We start from the raw sequence: 18,878 nt of genomic DNA on the forward strand, positions 1-18,878 counted from the left end.
CAGCTTCCACCTGGTGGCTCCTGACCAGTGAGTATATTCATCATCATCATAAAGTTAACACATTGTTTGTTAATTCATGTGGTGATGATGACCCTGTTTGTGTTTCAGTCTGCAGTACAAACAGCCAAGTATCGTGCAGGGGTGAGTATTACTAATTGAGGCTTTTTGTTGGTGTTGTTGACGACGTGTTGATAATGTCACTCTGTATCTCTAATCATAGTCGTAGCGACGTGGTGTCGGTGACGCCCTGGTTGGCTCCTGTGGTCTGGGAGGGAACCTTTAACCCGGTTCTACTCGACAGCATCTACAAGCCTCAGAACATAAGTGTGGCAGTCACCGTGTTCGCTGTTGGAAAGTAAGTATGACATCACAACACTGTGGCTTCCATCCCCCCCTAAATGCAGTGTTTCTGGTATGATCTTTGACCTGGAGGTGACCCCTGTGACCTTCTGGACAGGTACATCATGTTCCTGAAAAACTTCCTGGAGACGGCAGAGCAGCACTTCTTTGTTGGTTTCAATGTGCATGTGTACGTGTTCACCGACCGGCCAAAGGAGGTGCCCCAAGTCAAGATGGCCGCTGGCAGACAGGTGATCATCATTACTGAACAAAGTTAGTTCAGGCTAAATCAGATGAAGTAAAAGCATCATTTCATAACTCATTCACTGGCTGGAGAACTGAACTGTCGTCCATCTTTTGGTTATAAGAGCAGCAGTTGTTCTGGATGTTTAATAACCTCCTCCTCCTCATGCCCTTCTTCTTCCTCCTCCTCCTTTTCTTCCTCTTCATCCTCCTCCTGCTTCTCCTACTCTTCGTTCTCCTTCTTCCTCTTCTTCCTCTTCCTCTCCCTCCTATTCCACCTCTTCCCCATCCAGCTGACAGTGCGGTCTGTGCCCAGCTCAAAGCGTTGGCAGGAGATCTCGGCTCGACGGATGGAGCTCATCCAGCTGCTGATCGAGGAGGAGCTTCATCACACTGACTACATCTTCTGTCTGGACGTGGACTCCAAGTTCCACGGTCGCTGGGGCAGCGAGTCGCTGGGCGGACTGGTTGCAGTCATACATCCAGGTCAGTGAATGATGCCGGACCTCCAGCAGAGTCCACCATCCTGATCCAGGCTGCCTCTAACTGCACTCAGGGTGTCTGCTGCCACCTGCAGGTGTCAATACCTTACAGATTTTCCCATGGTTTAAATGGAGCCATCAACATCCCAAAGTGACCTCAGCACTTCAGTCAGCAGCTCCAGGAATTATCTGCTCCTTTTCAAAATGCATAAAAACACAACGGTTTGGGACATTCTCACAGCGAACACGGAGACTCATCTACTCACTAGTCCGTCTTTACAGGCCACTTTAGTTCCACACTGTTCTAACTCTGACTTTACAACTTGTACATTGATCAGTTTATAGAAAACCTGGATAGTAATTGTGCAGTAAGACTCTTAGTGTTGGAGACGTTTCAGTCATGTGACTGTGATGTCGTCTGTTTGTAACATTTGCTTCTTACTACTAGGAGATTATCTGGATCAACAGAACCTGGATGGATCAGAGCCTTCAGATTATTTCTGTAATAATTTAGAATCCAGTTCAATAATCCCACAGAGGAACCAGTGATGCTAATTTCTATTAGTTTGTGTCATCCCTGAAGCCCTCTATTAACAAAGTATTTGAATTTCCAAATATTGATGAATTACCAATGTTAACTAAATATATTTGGTCTATACAATCGCACAAAATTATGAAATTAACATCTGTCAAACTCAAGAAGTCCAATAAACGGTCTGTATGAAGTGAGACCAAGAAAATCCTCAATGTATGAGTCAACCAGTTTCTGATCATATTTCTATTGATCAGTTGTTCCTCTCTGATCAGCAACAGCTCTAATAAACGTGTGAAGGCGTACGTTGTGACAAACTGTTCTGACTGTTAGCTGTCACCTGGGGTACTCTGTTTCCTTGGACTGTATTCTGAGGTGGATGGATACTCAGTGTCAGCTGACTGTAATCTCAGGGCTCTACCTGTCAAGATGACGTGTGTGATCTGACCTCAAATAAGGGTTTGGCCGTTTCTGCCTGTGTGTGCAGGTTACTACAAAGATGACCGCAGCAGGTTCCCCTACGAGCGGAGGCCCAAGTCCCGAGCCTACCTGGCTCCAGATGAAGGCGACTTCTACTATTGCGGGGGGGCGTTTGGAGGCCTTACAGAGGAAGTACATCTGCTCGCCAAAACCTGCCGCCAAAACTTTGAGGCTGATGCAAAGGAGAACATCGAGGCTGCCTGGCAGGAGGAGAGTCACCTGAACAGGTAAACACAGTCACCTGAACAGGTAGGTGGAGTCACCTGAAAAGAAGATGATCCTTGGTGTGTTCTGATGACTGTGCTTCCTGTGTGTTAAGGTACATGTGGATCAATAAACCCAGTAAGGTGTTGTCACCTGAGTACCTGTGGCAGGACTTCAAGTCCAGAGAGCCTGAGATTCACATCATCAGATTCTCTGGAGTCGTCAAGAACTATGCTGAGATCAGACCCAATGTCTGAGAGTCTGGACTGGACCTGACTGGACTGGACTGGACTTTCCTACAATACACCTCATCTTCTGTCTGAATTTTAATTTCTGAACACTCAGGACCTTTAGCCAAAGTAGCATCACCTCTGCTGAGCATGTGCAGCTCTCGCTGTAGACCTCGTTCAGATCAGAGCCGGCGCTGGAGCGACGTACGTGCCAGGTCGTCATTTAATTGTTGTGTGAAGTCATGTTGTGAACTTGAAGTTCAGCTGCTGTCTGAATGAGGCCTCGCTCACAACATCTGCTATGCTGCATCACTTTTGGCCACGCTGAGTCAAACCGAGCCATGCTGATTTATTTTTCCATCAGTTTTGCTGTGCAGAGCTGAGCCGACTGGAAATGGACCTGTTCCGGAATGGGGCCAATCCGGGTTCGTCCCGCCTACAAACATGCTGTGGTGACGTGTCACGACTGCGGCCAACCCTTCACGAGCCCGTGCCTCCCCCTCAAATCAATACTCAGTACTTTTGTAGCTTCAAACTCAATCTCTTAAGTTTCGCTCATCCTGTTTGTTCTTTCAAACATCTGCCGTGTTTTCTTGTTTCACGTGTACACTTTTAGCTGTTTTGTGAGTTGTGTTCAGTTAGTGCTAACCTGACAAATCCCTACCATGTCAAGTCAAACCGAGTAAAGCCAGTCTGGCAGATGTGATAGAAAAATGGCTTTAGTCGGTCGAGCTGCATCCTGTTATGACAGTTTCCAGTCAGACGTCTTACTTCAGTTTTAATGGTGCCACTGATTTTCTTATGATGTACACAGTTCAGGTGACCTACACTCTGCCATAATTTAAAGGGGCTCTATTTAGTTAACCAAACACTTTTTATTGGCTCCATGTGAGCAGATTGTAACATTTCTCTCTCAACATCACTACAAAGCCTATCAAAGATAGAAGTCCTTTTACACTGCTGGACCACGTTTTTATTCTGTAGCAGTCTGATGTGACTTCATTCATGTTCCTGAGTTCCTCATCTCGGCTCCTCGTCTCGGCGCCTCTCTCCAGTAGCTCACGTTTGTTTAGAAATGGAGTCTTTTATGCTCTTGAACGCAGCCTGTGTTACGCTTCTGAACTGACTGTGTGCGCTTTACACTAACTTCCCATCATGCGCTGTGTTTGTGATGCCTGCTGTCTTCTCCTCTGTCAGTCAAAAATTCACAGCTGTGTGTTGTCATAACCACCTCCTGAAAACACACTGTGTGAGTTTCCGTTGGTTTAATTACATCCAATAACAATCTCACTGATCACACGACAAAGCTCCACCAGTGTCTTCCTGTTCGGCCAGTCCTCTTCTTTTATCTGCAGGAGGGAATTCCTGTCTGCTCACAACAGGAAACCCACACACACAAATATCCACACACAAAAAAGTGTAACACACTGTGTCCTGTAACACACTCAGTAATGTGACTGAAGCCTGCCGCGCCCTAATGCTATCCTCTCAGCTCGCTGTGCTGTGATTGGAGGGTTGACTTTGATGTTAAACCAGATTCATTGTTGTGGTTTACTTCTCTTGTCTCTCTATCCAAACAGCTTCATCCTCACTGCTCCATCCAAACAGCTTCATCCTCACTGCTCCATCCAAACTGCTTCATCCTCACTGCTCCATCCAAACTGCTTCATCCTCACTGCTCCATCCAAACTGCTTCATCCTCACTGCTCCATCCAAACTGCTTCTCCTCACTGCTCCATCCAAACTGCTTCATCCGCACTGCTTCATCAAAACTGCTCCATCATTGCAGGAATCATACGCCGATTCTCCACATCGTCCTCTGTGTGAAAGTTTAGGATGTGGAGGAGGGGGGGGACAGTTTTGCTGTGGTTCTGATCTGCCTCCGGAGGTAGTTTCTGAGCCACAGCAGAGACAAGCCGGCATTTGTGTGAATGAATAAGCCTGAGGTGAGCCGCAGTATGTCTGTCTTCCTCTCTGTCGTCCAGACTCCCCATCACATTCCTGCCTAGCAAAAAAACCTTGTCTCAGTGTCTGTGTTACTCTCTGTAATGACCTCCTGTTGGCCACCTGTTTTGTCAGAGCGGCCCAGACACACTCTATCAGGTTCAGACATCTTATGTTGTGCTGTGTCATGATGTGAAATGTTCTCAATGGTACAGAAATGTTGATTTCCACAAGAGCAGAGCGAAACTTGTCACAGAAAGAAGATTATGAGCTAAATGAATCATGTTTTTAAATGTGTGATTATATGTTTGATCGTACGATGATGACCTGATGAACAGGAGGAAACTGTAACAGCTGCTCCAGTGTGCTGAAAACTGAGAAACTAACCAAATATCTGAATGTAATAAAACATCTGCGTTCAAATCATTTTCATCTGATTCACTTTCTGATTTATGTTTTTTCATTCTCGAGGCTGAAATAAGTCGGGTCACACAAACCCTCGTAATCGTTACTGAGTTAAAATGTAATGTGTTGCACAATAAACATGTTTATTGTGATGTTATTAACAAATATATATATACATATATTACTGTTAATGAACTCTCAATGATGACTCGTAATGTTGGCGAGGAGGAGGCTCCACCCATGTCTTCCTGTTCAGCCATGAGATGTGCAGGGTGACTGGTGGCATTTCATTTCTCCACCTGGAAGGTGGTTCATCTGAGGGTTTTGATCTAATAAGGTTCATTAGCTGTTGCAGAAACAGCATGGACACTGCAAAGAAGATGTATTCTGTTGCTGGGATCGTTTCAACAACACATTGACGCTGTTTCCATTAAAATATTCAAAGAAGCAGGAATATTGGTTTTCCTCTTCTATCTGATTTTTGTGGATTCATATTCTTGCTGCATCAATGTGGATGTGTGATTTTACAGCTGTAGATGTTTAAGGTTAAGCTCATCTCAACTTCATCATGTACTATATACTATATTCCTTATATACAGTTGAATGCAGCAATGCATCATGGTCTATAAGAGTTTATTTAGCTTCATCCTTCAGGTCATCACATACATTCATCATCAGCACAGCAGGAGATACAGGATTTTCACTGGACAGGAAGGTGATGAAAAAATGTAATCTGAAAAGTAGCGGGTAACTAAAGCTGTCAGATAAATGGAATGGAGTAAAAAGTAAAATATTTGCCACTGAGACGCTGAGCAGAAGCATAAAGTAGAATAAAATGGAAATACTGAAGCAAAGTGATTCAGTTAAATGAATTGGATTCCTTCTTGTCTCCTCGACAGTTGAATTGTAAATAGTTGCATTAATTGCACGTTATCAGATCCTCTTCTGTTCCCTCTCCTCTCTGTAACATTACAGTCATGAAGTAAAGTCCATTTCATCTCCAGCTCCAGTCAGCAGTCAACAGAACAGAACCTGGAGGTCACCTCCGGATCACTGCTGCAGTCAGGCTGATCAACAGGAGTGAAAATAAATTACCTGTTCTAATTAGCTCCCAGAAGTTCATAAATAATCTGTTACCTCTCCTCCCAACAGGATATGGCTCCTGATCAGAATGTGATGAGGCTCCAGGTGATTATTCCTTCACTCAGCAAACGTCTGTTCGTCTTGACGCAGAAGTGTATTGTGCGTTTGATCATTCAGGTTTACAAAGACATCAGTCTTCTTGACTGATTCTTTTATGGTACTGGGCTGACAGAAGAGCTAACAAGGCTGAAGAAAATGAGTGTACCAGTACATCCACTTACAGGTTTTACACACATGGAGAGACTGAAACAGGGAGGTTTAGTTACAGAACTAACTTCTTGTTGATGTTTGAGATGTCCAGCTGTGGCAGGAGGCCTCCACTCCTTCTTTAAGATTATAAAATGTCCAACATGTTGTGCATCTCCTGCTTCTTCTGATAATATACTATCAACTCCTAAAATACATGAGGACTGGATATGAGTTATGATTCTAGATCCTAACCCCTACCCTAACCCTACACATTCATTCCTCACATGTGATGTTCTCTTCTCGTCTTCATCTTTTCGCATCATGTCCTGATGAAAACAGCTGATAGACCGACAACAGCTGCTCCAGCTTTCAGACAAACTGAATTAATGTTGTTTATTTGTGATTTACAGTCAGAGACAGAAGCACCCAGAGTCTCAGATCTGTCTGTGATTATAACCTGCTGGGAAGCACTTATCAATACAGTTACATCTGGTAATCCACGATTACTTGAGTGCAGTCGCAACTCAGACTGCTGCTTAACTAGTTAACTGACCAGTCAGGATGAGCGGTCTGAAGAAGAGCTCACTGAAGGAATCTAATCCAGTCCTCCTCTCCTCCTCCTGATGATATAAAGTCCTCCTCCTTGTCTGCAGAAGAGAACACATCACAGCCTGATCTGAGGTAAGAATGTTTAATGGTATATATCCATTTACTAATATGAAGCGTTGCAGGAGCTGCTGAGCTAAGAGTGTTAGCATGCTCTCCCTGCTGGAAATCCAGCATTGACCAGCATGATTTCCAGGCTGTTTGCAGGCTTGTTGAAGGCTGTTTGCAGCTTGTTTGCACGTTGTTCGAATGCTGTTTGCAGGCTGTTTGAAGGCTGTTTGCAGGCTGGTTGCAGGATCTTGGAAGTCGGTTTGCAGGCTTTTTGTAAGCTGTTTTCAGGCTGTTTTGTAGGCTGTTTGTAAGTTGTTTGAAGGTTGTTTTCAGGCTGTTTGCAGGCTGTTTTGTAGGTTGTTTGAAAGCTGTTTGCAGGCTGTTGGAAGGTTGTCTGAAGGCTATTTGCAGGTTGTTTGCAGGCTGTTTGAAAGCTGTTTGCAGGTTGTTTGAAGGCTGTTTGCAGCTGTAGAAACTTTGAAAGTGTTTTGGATGCATTCAAGTGCAGCTTCTCATGGAGGACAAGAAGCCTTTGATCAGTTTGTCTTTGTGTGTTTCTGGCTGTTGCCTCTGATTGACTTTTGTAGCAATCTTGTGGTTGATCATTTCAATGAACCTTTTCAAGCTTAAAAAGTTTTTGAAAGTAATGACAAACATTGTTAAAGCAGACAATCTTCTGATTTATAAGCCCTTCGATTTATTTTCTTTGTAAATGTATTCTGCTAATCACCCCCCACCCTTGATCCAGCCAACCTCTCCAACTACCGGCCCATCTCCAACCTGCCGTTCCTTTCCAAAACTCTGGAACGCATTATCGCCGCCCAACTTCACACCCACCAGTCAAACAACGTCTATGAACCCCTCCAATCTGGTTTCCGTCCACTTCACAGCACCGCCCTTGTTAAAGTCGTCAATGACCTCCTCTGCCGACTCCGGTGCCCTTAACATCCTGCTACTACTAGACCTCAGCGCAGCATTTGATACTGTCAATCATTCCATCCTCCTTAAAAGGCTGCGCCAGCAGGGTGTTGAGATCACTGCTCTCGACTGGCTCACCTCCTACCTCACTGACAGACAACAGTTAGTCTCCCTCTCTGGCCACACATCCACCCTTTCTCCTGTTATGCAGGGGGTCCCTCAGGATCAGTCCCCAGCCCCCTTCTTTTCATCTGCTACCTGTTCCCCCTTGAACGCATCATCCGCAAACTCAACCTCGACTTCCACTGTTATGCTGATGACACCCAGATCTACATTCACACCAAACCCACCCAAAATCCTCCCCTCAACCACATCGAAAACTGGATCTCTGCAATAAAAACATGGCCATCTCAGAACTTCCTCCTCAAACTCAACAGTGACAAAACAGAGCTCCTCCTCATTGGCACCAAATCCACTCTTAAGAAAATTGGACCCTTCTCACTTACCATTGACAACTCAATCATCTCTCCCTCCCCCCTGGCACGCAGTCTTTGTGTTATCCTGGACCCCACTCTCTCCTTTGATCCCCATGTCAGCACCACTGTCAAGACCTCCTACTTCACCTCCGCCGCATCACCAAAATCAGACACTGCCTCTACACCCCTGCCACTGAATCCCTTATCCACGCCTTCATCTCCTCATGTCTTGACTACTGCAACTCCCTCCTCACTGGCATCACCTCTCATTCCCTCCATAGACTCCAAATGGTCCAAAACTGTCCTGCTCACCGCCTCACTCACACCCGGTCCCATGAACACATCACCCCCGTTCGCTACACCCTCCACTGGCTCCCTATCAAACAACGCATTGACTTAAAAATACTCCTCCTGACCTTCAAAGCACTCCATCACTTGGCCCCACCCTACCTGTCTGACCTCCTTATCCCTCATCGCCCTTCCTGAGCCCTCCGATCCTCCTCCACTGTCACTCTGACTATACCACCATCCAGACTCAAAACCTTCGGAGACAGAGCATTCTCCAGATCTGTGCCCCAACTTTGGACCTCTCTCCGCCAACCAGTCCATGTCTCTCCCTCACGTACCACATTTAAATCCAGTCTAAAAACCTACCTCTTCTCACAAGAAGCCCCTACCCACAACCTTCTTCATTCCTGCCCTCTCCCCCTCTTACTGACCCCTCTACACTCTCCTTCAACTCTCTTCACTCATCAGCCCCCCACGGCTCTTCAATCCATCCTTGCCACCTCTTGACTACTGTTGTACCTGTTTTGTCAATTTGTCTGTACCACTGTTATCTACTCCACACCCCACTACTGCTTTTGTTCTCTGCTGTGCTTTGTGTTTTGTTATTCGTTGTTTGCTATCTTGTGTATTATCTTTGTTTGCTATCTGTGTACCTAACTCTGTAAGTGACTTTGGGTCCTTGAAAAGCGCTATAAAAATAATAATAATAATAATAATAATAATAATAATAATAATAATAATAATAATGCCTAAGGTGCTGGGAAGTTATACATTTTTGAAGTAAAAGAAAAATGTTATTACTTGATCACTGTTGCTGGTCAACACATTTCACCTTATGATGTAACAGTAAAGAAAATATGTGTTGTGTATGTTAACTTTCTGTAGCCTTGATGAATGTTAATTAACACATGTCATAGAATAACACAGTTAAAATATTAACACTGTTCAAAGTGTAATTTTAACCATGAGAACTATATTAACTAAGAAAAAGTGTTAAATTTAACTCTGTGTGATTTGAATTAACACACAATTTTGCTGTGGTACAGCAGACTGAGGAGGCTCAGTTATATTTTAAGTGAAGAGGAAACTGATGAATGTGAAGTTTTTGATCAAACTCAATCCCTTCTGTTAACTGATATTTATTAGTTAATAAAGGACGCTGGGCTCTCCATGGATTACATTCCCCAGGGGAAGGAGGTGGAAGCGGCAAAGGGACCGGAAGCAAAAATGGGGCTGCAGAGCCAGCTTGCTAACAAGGTTCCACAAGCTGCCATTCAAACCATCTATTTCCAGCATTTTCCTATCCAATGCAGATCCCTCGCCAACAACCTGGACGAGTTGAAGCTGCAGATTGCGACAAAAATGATTGTCAGGGACAGCTGCATTCTGCTCATCATGGCGACGTGGCTTCAGGTCAGGACCCTGCTGAAGGAGAGAAACAAGGCCTTCAGGTGTGGTGATGGGGCACAGTACAATGCTGCAAGAGCCAGCCTGAGGAGAGGCATCAGAGAAGCCAAGACAGCATACCAGAGTAGGATAGAGGAACATCTCAGCAGCAGGAACACACAGCAGGTGTGGCAGGGGGTGCAGCACATCGCTGGCTACAAATCTAACAACCTTGCAGTGGCTGACAGAGATGCCTCGCTGGTGGAGTGACTGAACATCTTCGCACACTTTGAGGTGGAGCAACTGCATGCAGTCACATCACACCTCTCAACCCGTGACAACATCCTTATGTTGGAGGAACATGAGGTGCGTTGCACACTAAGGGGGGTGAACCAGAGGACAGCTGCTGGACCAGATGGCATACCTGGACATGTACTGAAGACCTGTGCAGACCAGCTGGCTGTTGTCTTTACCAGGATCTTCAACCAGTCCTTGTCCCAGCACACTGTCCCACCCTGTCTGAAGTCCTCTGTTATTGTTTCACTGCCAAAAAAACAGCAGTCAGCAGCTTGAATGACTACTGTCCAGTGGCTCTTACACAAATCATTATGAAGTACTTTGAAACTCTGGTTCAGGGGCACATCATCTCAAGTCTGCCACCTGCATTGGACTCTCACCAGTTTTTGCACAGGGCTAACGGATCTTCAGAGGACGCTATTGCAACAGACCTCCACACTGCTCTGAGCCACCTAGAGCAGCACGGGAGCTATGCAAAGCTGCTCTTCAATACCATCCTCCCCCACAGACTGATGCCCAAACTGATGGGGCTGGGACTGTTTTCCTCCATCAGCCACTGGATCCTGGACTTCCTGACAAATCGCTCTCAGTGGGTGAGAGTAGGCTCCCACCACTCAGCATCCATCAGCATCAGCACCGGTTCCCCCAAGGGCTGTGTGCTTAGCCCCCTACTCTACACCCTTTACACTCATGACTACACCCCTGCCCACTCCAGTAACACCACTATTAAATTTGCAGATGATACCACAGTAGTGGGACTAATTTCTGAGGGGGATGAGTATGCCTGTAGGACTGAAGTGGAACAATTGACTGGGTGGTGCAGGGAAAATAACCTGGTCCTTAACATCACCAAGACAAAGGAGCTGATTGTGGGCCTCCAGAGGAAGAAAACAGAAAACATCCGACCACTGTGCATCGGCGGGGACTATGTGGAGAGGGTCTCTGACTTCAGGTTCCTGGGCATCCAGATCGTGGAGGACCTGTCGTGGAGTGCAAACACCTCAGTGACCATCAAAAAGGCACAACAGAGGCTTTACTCTCTGAGACAAAAACTGCTTATGTCATTCTATTGCTGCTTCTATTGCAATGTCATCTGCACAGCAGCTGAGAGGAAAGCACTCCAGAGGGTCATAAACTCCACCAAGAATATTACTGGCTGCTCTCTCCCCTCCCTAGATGAACTGTACAGTGCAAGGTGCCTTAAAAAGCTCACAACATCATCAGGGACCCATCACACCCTGGACATAAACTTTTTGATGCCCTCTGGCAGAAGATACAGGACAATAAAATTCTAGACAAACAGGTTCAAAAAGGTTTTTTACCTGAGAGCAGTAGTGTTGCTGAATACAATCAAGGCATAAAAGACACGCATCAAACATGTCACACTCATTATTGCACAGTCAGACTGTCTGACTGTGCAATAATCTGATGACTGTGCAATAATGAGTGTTATTATTGCACAGTCAGACTGTCTGACTGTGCAATAATCTGATGACTGTGCAATAATGAGTGTTATTATTGCACAGTCAGACTGTCTGACTGTGCAATAATCTGATGACTGTGCAATAATGAGTATGACATGGTGTATGTAAGTTGTATCAATGTTTTTTTTATGTTTTTGTCCATAATTTGCACTAATAAGGAGTTGCATCTCAATTTTGTTGTACAATGTACAATGACAAATCATTGTCATGTACAGTCAATAAATGTTGACATTTATTAATAGAAAATCTGTCACTGGACTGGATTCATGTCAAACTCACAGGTACATTTTATAAACATATCTTTGAAGGAATCTGCTTTATTAAGCTATTTTCAGTTTTCTAAATGGAGTTTCACAGGCACACAATAAAGACCTGCAGTTATCTGTGGGATTACTAATGTAGAGTCACAACTTCAGATGTTCCTCGGGTGCTCTAATGTCGGTCCAGACGATGACCTCATCCGTCTTCACAGCTTCAACTCAGAAAACAAACTCCTTGAAAAACCTCAAAGGTGTAATCTGTACAATATTACCTGAATCAGAAGCTCCAAAAATTACCGACAACTGCTGCTCTTTGCTAATTGTTCTTCGCTGTAGCTACCTATCATTAGCTAATTAGCTCAGTTAGCCACCAAGCTCATGGGCCCCATTACCTAAGTCTCTGGGGAGTTAACAGGCTTGGCGCCTTCCAGTGAAGACATGTGGACAGTAGACTGGGACTGAACTCAGCCTCTGAGAGAGCCAGACGTCAGTGTGAAGACAGAGGACACACTACAGAGATGATTTACAGTACAGAGGTGATTTACAGCGGCTCTGACCAGGACTATGACTTCGGGGACAAGAAGACATATGAGGAGAGGACAGGAGAGTAGAGAGAGAGAGAGTCGGACATCATCAGCGTGTAGAGACAGAATATCTTCACATGTTTCTGTGAACTGAGGATTGATATAGACCGAACCAGAGGAGACTGTGGAGACAAACCAGAACTGTTCTGGTGACCGTGACTTGGTTTGTGTCCAGTTTGAATGAAGTGAGTCTGAGGATGAGTTAACGAGCAGATTAAACTGGTCTGAGTTCAGTCAGAGACAGAAACTTGAGTTCAGATGGTGGACGGTTGGATTTTTATGTTTATAATAAAAATTGAAGTCAAAATATTTTCTTCACATATTTCTTCACATTTTGTGGGTTTATTCTGTTGACTTTTGTTGACTCAGTAGTGAACTGGCTGCTTTTACATCTCCAGCTGAAACTACAGACTGTCACACTGTCATCTCTGAGCTACAGAGGGCTGTGAGGTGCCTAGATGTTAGCATGTTGGCTTCAGTAGAGCAGAGACTTTTTTGACATCAACAGTGTTCGGTTTTATTGCTTTCATTGTTATTGTTATTATCATTATTGCTGCATTAATACCTGCTGAGTTTTAATAATCTGCAAACAAACAAACTTTTGGGGATTGACTCACTGTGGAGCCTCAAGTGGCCATCAGGGGAACTCCACTTTATGCGTTGTTTCGGCCTCACAGGTCAAAGAACTGAAGCCAATCGCTGCCTCTGAACGATTCAATATAATGGCATCAAAAAAAGATTTAAATCTCAAGCGTAAAACTGTTCAGATGCTTCTTGTCACACAGCCGACTCTGTTGTCTGTGTACACACACGTCAAACACGTCACACTTTCGTTTTACCTCACAAGTATAGCTGTGTGTGTGTGTGTGTGTGTGTGTGTGTGCGGTTAAAATCAGATAAAGGATACAAAGAGGAAGTCATCACAAATACAGGAAGCTGAAATCAGCCTTGTGTGTGCATGTGTGTGTGTGTGAGCAGTCACAGTTCAAGTCATAACGTTAGTCAAACATTCACTTTCACCTTCACCTTCACCTACACACACACACACACACACTAGCAACAGGAGTGTGTGTGTATGTGTGTGTGTGTGTATGTGTGTGTTTGTGTAGACAGAGAGAAAAGACAATCAAGGTGCCCTTGCATGCCCAAATGTCCTGAATCTATTTATGACCTGTGTGTGTGTGTGTGTGTGTGTGTGTGTGTGTGTGTGTGTGTGTTTCTGTTAACCCACACACACACGCACACGCACACGCACACACATACACACAGAGCGAGCGAGAGAGAGAGAGAGAGAGAGAGAGAGAGAGAGAGAGAGAGAGAGAGATGATTTAATTTAAGGGCAAGCAAGCACAACTGAAGAATGACAATGAGAGGAGAGTTGTAGGAGGAGTGGAGAGTCTTGTAGGAGGAGTGGAGAGAGAGGAGGATCAGTCAGTGAGCAGACGGAGGAGACATCAGAAGGAACTCAGAGAGAATCAAACCAACCACCTGCTGAGGAACATTTGATCAATCTTTATTAACAAGTGACAGGAGGAGACAAAGGTTTGACTTTCTTTTTCAGCTTTTTAATTGAGCTCAAATTATTCACAATCTCTCTGAAAGTCATTGAATCAACAAATGTATTGTTTTCATCTCATGAACCCTTGTTTCTCTGACAAGTATCTTTCACTGGATTCACTCATCAGACACATTGACTTCCAGTGGTGGAGTAGCAACGATTGGTCGGTTCATCGACCAGTTCAAATGTGCTCTGGTAGTCGATGATTTGTTTCAGATTCCACAATTCTTTTTTGTAAGTATGTTTTATTGTAAGAACAGCTGAAGAGATGACAGGCAACAGGCCTGGACTTGAACCCACCCCAGCGAGGACAAAGCCTCTGTACGTGGGACGCTGCTCTACCAACTGAGCTGAACGACATCCCTCAACAATTCTTTAAAGCTCTGCTGTCTTTGTGTGCGACACACGTTTTACTGGAGCCTGATGAAAACAACACCCGTCTGCCAGGCCTCCAATAATTCTATTAATTATATCATAAGTGTTTCCTCCAGCCATCAGGAATACACCTTTTTTTCAGACAAAACAAAGACAAAGTCAAAGTCAAAGTCAACTTTATTGTCAATTCTGCAGCATGTACAGGACAAGCAGAGAATCGAAATTTTGTTACTCTCAACCTCTAGTGACTTAACATATAGAAAAGAATAAACATGTATAAATATATAGAAAAATAGAAAAATAAATAGACAACTGTACAATTTGACATTATGAATGACATAAATAGACAAGGCAAGTAGCAGTAGTGCAAATGTAAACGTGAATGTAAACAGTAGTGCAAAAAGAGAGAATAGGTTTTTTTTTTTTTTTATATATGTGTAAAGAGAGCTTATTTATCTGGTGATGATAAAGTGATAAAGTGTCTGAAGGTCTGATTGTTGTTTTCCAGGGGCGGGGTGTGTGTGTGTGTGTGTGTGCACAGCAGGGGGGGGGCATTCAGAGTCCGTGTGTGTGTGTGTGTGTGGATTGGGGGGAGGGGGGCAGCAGGTGGAGAGTCAGAGTCCAGGGAGGGTGTGTGTGTGGAAGGGGGGCAGAGCAGGGAGAGAGTTCAGCATCCTGACAGCCTGGTGGATAAAGCTGTCCCTCAGTCTGCTGGTCCTGGCCTGCAGGCTCCGCAGCCTCCTCCCTGATGGCAGCAGGGTGAAGAGACTGTGTGACGGGTGGGTGGGGTCTCTCGCAATGCAGAGAGCTTTGCGGGTGAGGCGAGAGGTGTAGAGGTCTTGGATGGAGGGGAGAGAGGCACCGATGATCCTCTCTGCTGCTTTCACGGTGCGCTGGAGGGTCCTTCTACAGGAGGCGGAGCAGGCGCCGTACCACACGGTGATGCCGCTGGTCAGCACACTCTTGATCGTTCCCCTGTAGAAGGTGCGCAGGATGGGGGCCGGGGCTCTCGCTTTCCTCAGTTTCCGGAGGAAGTAGAGGCGCTGGTTTGCCTTCTTGGCCAGTGATGTGGTGTTGGTGGTCCAGGAGAGGTCCTCAGTGACGTGCACACCCAGGAACTTGGTGCTGCTCACCCTCTCCACCGTAGCACCGTTGATGGTCAGGGGTGCATGCTGGGGGCGTGTCCTCCTGAAGTCCACAACAATCTCCTTTGTCTTCTCCACGTTCAGGGAGAGATTGTTGTGGTCACACCACAGGGCCAGGCGGCTCACCTCGCTCCTGTAGGCCGTCTCGTCGTTGTTGCTGATGAGACCCGCCACAGTCGTGTCGTCAGCAAACTTGACGAGGAGGTTGGAGCTGTGCAACGGCGTGCAGTCGTGGGTCAGCAGGGTGAAAAGGAGGGGGCTCAGCACACATCCTTGGGGGGCCCCCGTGTTCAGTGTGGTGGTGCTGGATGTGTTCCTGCCGACCCGAACTGCCTGAGGTCTCCCAGTCAGGAAGTCTAGCAGCCAGTTGCAAAGTGAGGTGTTTATTCCCAGCTGGTCCAGTTTGGTGATGAGCTGTTGTGGGATGATTGCGTTGAATGCTGAACTGAAGTCTATGAACAGCATTCTAACGTAGGAGTCCTTCTTGTCCAGGTGGGTGAGGGCTGTGTGGAGGGTGGTGGAGATGGCGTCATCGGTCGAGCGGTTGGGCCGATACGCAAACTGGAAGGGATCCAGGGAGGGTGGGAGGACAGTCTTGATGTGTTTCAACACCAGCCGTTCGAAGCACTTCATGAGGATGGGAGTGAGTGCTACCGGACGGTAGTCGTTGAAACAGGAGGGCGATGACTTTTTCGGGACAGGGATGAGGGTGGTGGTTTTGAGGCACGTGGGGACAACAGCTTGGCTCAGCGAGATGTTGAAGATGTCTGTGAAGACATCCGTGAGCTCTCCGGCACAGTCCCTCAGCACACGACCAGGGATGTTGTCAGGACCAGAAGCTTTGCAAGCGTTGATCCTGCTGAGTGTCCTTCTCACACTGTCCGGGGACAGCGTCAACACCTGATCGCCAGGAGGGGGTGGAGTTTTCTGTGCCGGTGTGTTGTTGAGTGCCTCAAAGCGAGCGAAGAAGTCGTTAAGCTCATTTAGCAGAGAGGTGGAGCTGTCACAGGTCTGCGGTGGGGGCTTGTAGTCCGTGATGGTCTGTATCCCTCGCCACAGGCTCCGTGTGTCTCTGCTGTCGCTGAAGCGATGAGCTATCCTCCCGGAATACTGCTTCTTGGCCTCTCTGATGCCGCGTGACAGGTTGGCCCTCGCTGTCCTCAGGGCCTCCTCGTCCCCTGCTCTGAAGGCAGCATTTCGAGCCTTCAGCAGCCTGTGGACCTCTCCTGTCAGCCATGGCTTCTGATTGGCCCGAACAGTGATGGTTCTGGTCACTGTTACATCGTCGATGCATTTGGCGATGTAAGCAGTGACGACATCTGTGTACTCCTGGAGGTCTGTGGAGTTGTTGCAGGTGGCACCCTGTTTGAACACGTCCCAGTCTGTGGTGTCAAAACAGTCCTTGAGTTCCTCCAAGGACCCTTCTGGCCACACACGCACCTCTTTCACAACTGGCTTGTTGACTTTCACCAGTGGTCTGTATGCTGGCATTAGCATAACAGTGATGTGATCAGAGGCGCCGAGGTGGGGGAGGGGAAGGGCCTTGTAAGCTCCTCTCTGGGTGGTGTAGACCTGGTCCAGTATGTTGTTTCCACGTGTGGGAAAGTCGATGTGTTTTTGGAGCTTTGGAAACACGCTCTTTGGGTCCACATGATTAAAATCCCCTGCCAAGATGAGGAAGGCATCTGGGTGGGCAGTCTGCTGCTCACTGATGTGCTGGTACAGTACATTCAATGCCTCACTCCTGTTGTTCCCACTGGAGCTCGGGGGGATGTAAACAGCCACAAGCAGTATGGCTGTAAACTCCCGTGGAAGGTAGAAGGGTCGGCATTTAATCACCATAAATTCCACAATCAGCGAGCAGTGTTTGTGGACCACAGCAGCGTCACGACACCAGTCATTGTTTATGTAAACACAGAGTCCCCCGCCGCGCGTCTTCCCTTCCTCAGCGAGAGCTCTGTCAGCTCGGTAGCAAATTAGCTGGTCGAGCTGAATGGCATGGTCCGTAATGCTGTTGTTGAGCCAGGTCTCCGTGAACACATAAACACAGCACTCTCCCGCAGACTTCTGTGTTGATCGGAGAAGTCGTAAATGAAGTCGCATGAAGCATTTGACTATTTCTGGGTTAGCAACCTGTCCCCAGAATCCGTTTAGTCGTTTTCTTCTAGCTCGTTAATTGTGATGATTTGCTGCTTTTCTTTGAATGAAGAGACAAAAAAGGACATTACAAAACTCTTTTTAATAGACTTAACAAATGATTCAATGAATAATGAAAATAATGTTCTGATCAATAGAGAATGAAAATAGAGTCTGTTACAGACTGAATCTTCAGTGTTACTGCAGATGCTTAGCTACTTTATAGACACTTCATCATGTTCTCACAAACAAACTGTGAGAACGTAAATGTGACACAGTGGAAGTACAAAAAGAAAACACTTAAGTACAGAACAAATACTTTAAAACTGTATTTAGTGCCTGAGTGAAGATACTCAGCAGTTATTTTTATTCCTCCCTGTCAGTGACAGTCGTGTTCTGGGGCGCCATGTTGTCTGTCCCTCCATCTATCCATCCATCCGTCTGTCCATCCGTCCCACTCTTGTGAACACGATATCTCAGGAACACGTCACAAACATCCAGCTGGACTAAAGGATGAACAGTTCAGATGTTGCTGATGTGATGTGAACTGTCCATCACTTGATCCAGCACAACCCAACGTTTGTCTGCCAAATGAAAAATAATTGTAAAGAATTAAACAATGTTTTTTTTTCTGTTTTTGAGGTAAGAATACTTTTTAAATATGTCGGCTCCGTAATGATGAATTACTTTCTATTATCTGAGCCAGTGGGCAGAGCAACAGGAAGTTAGTCAAGTGTGGGATCAGCTGGTCACACAACCTCAAACAGCCAATCAACAATCAATGCTGCACAGTGTTGTCTATGATCAAGTTCAGTTAACTGTGACCCATCTCATGCTCGCCTGGTGTTCTCATCCTCTCAGGTGTGCATCTCCATGGCGACAGGTGTGTGTGTGCTGCTGAATGTGTGGGTAGGTGTGTGCATGGCGTTGAACCTCGACATGTCATTCCCGGTGCTGAAGACAGGCGGAGACGGAAGTCTGTTCGGGCTGTCTGTGGCTCTGCACCAGGATCTGAAGACAGACAACTACCTGTGAGTACACACCCAGGGGCGTCAAACTGGGGGAAAAGTGGGACTGATTACTAGGGCCCCATGGGGGAGGGGGCCCTTGAAAGGCCTGAAAT

General features: G+C 46.1%; 2 protein-coding genes across 5 annotated transcripts in view; both read left to right on the plus strand.

The window, feature by feature from the left end:
* The window catches only part of LOC119013945 (globoside alpha-1,3-N-acetylgalactosaminyltransferase 1-like), an 11,772-nt gene extending 6,892 nt beyond the window's left edge, over window positions 1–4,880 (plus strand). For all 3 annotated transcript variants that reach the window (XM_037088867.1, XM_037088866.1, XM_037088865.1), the window contains exons 5-11: window positions 1–27; window positions 109–141; window positions 221–355; window positions 458–590; window positions 876–1,068; window positions 2,084–2,303; window positions 2,396–4,880. The exon at window positions 1–27 is cut by the window's left edge and continues 24 nt beyond it. In XM_037088867.1, the coding sequence (XP_036944762.1) occupies window positions 1–27; window positions 109–141; window positions 221–355; window positions 458–590; window positions 876–1,068; window positions 2,084–2,303; window positions 2,396–2,537 (883 nt within the window). In that variant the 3' untranslated portion in view covers window positions 2,538–4,880. The remainder of the gene's footprint in view (window positions 28–108; window positions 142–220; window positions 356–457; window positions 591–875; window positions 1,069–2,083; window positions 2,304–2,395) is intronic.
* A 9,102-nt stretch (window positions 4,881–13,982) lies between these two features.
* The window catches only part of LOC119014782 (integrin alpha-3-like), a 34,837-nt gene continuing 29,941 nt past the window's right edge, over window positions 13,983–18,878 (plus strand). For both annotated transcript variants that reach the window (XM_037090239.1, XM_037090240.1), the window contains exons 1-2: window positions 13,983–14,083; window positions 18,617–18,786. In XM_037090239.1, the coding sequence (XP_036946134.1) occupies window positions 18,629–18,786 (158 nt within the window). In that variant the 5' untranslated portion in view covers window positions 13,983–14,083; window positions 18,617–18,628. The remainder of the gene's footprint in view (window positions 14,084–18,616; window positions 18,787–18,878) is intronic.

This window comes from Acanthopagrus latus, chromosome 23, assembly GCF_904848185.1.
Source record: "Acanthopagrus latus isolate v.2019 chromosome 23, fAcaLat1.1, whole genome shotgun sequence".
NCBI lineage: Eukaryota > Metazoa > Chordata > Actinopteri > Spariformes > Sparidae > Acanthopagrus > Acanthopagrus latus.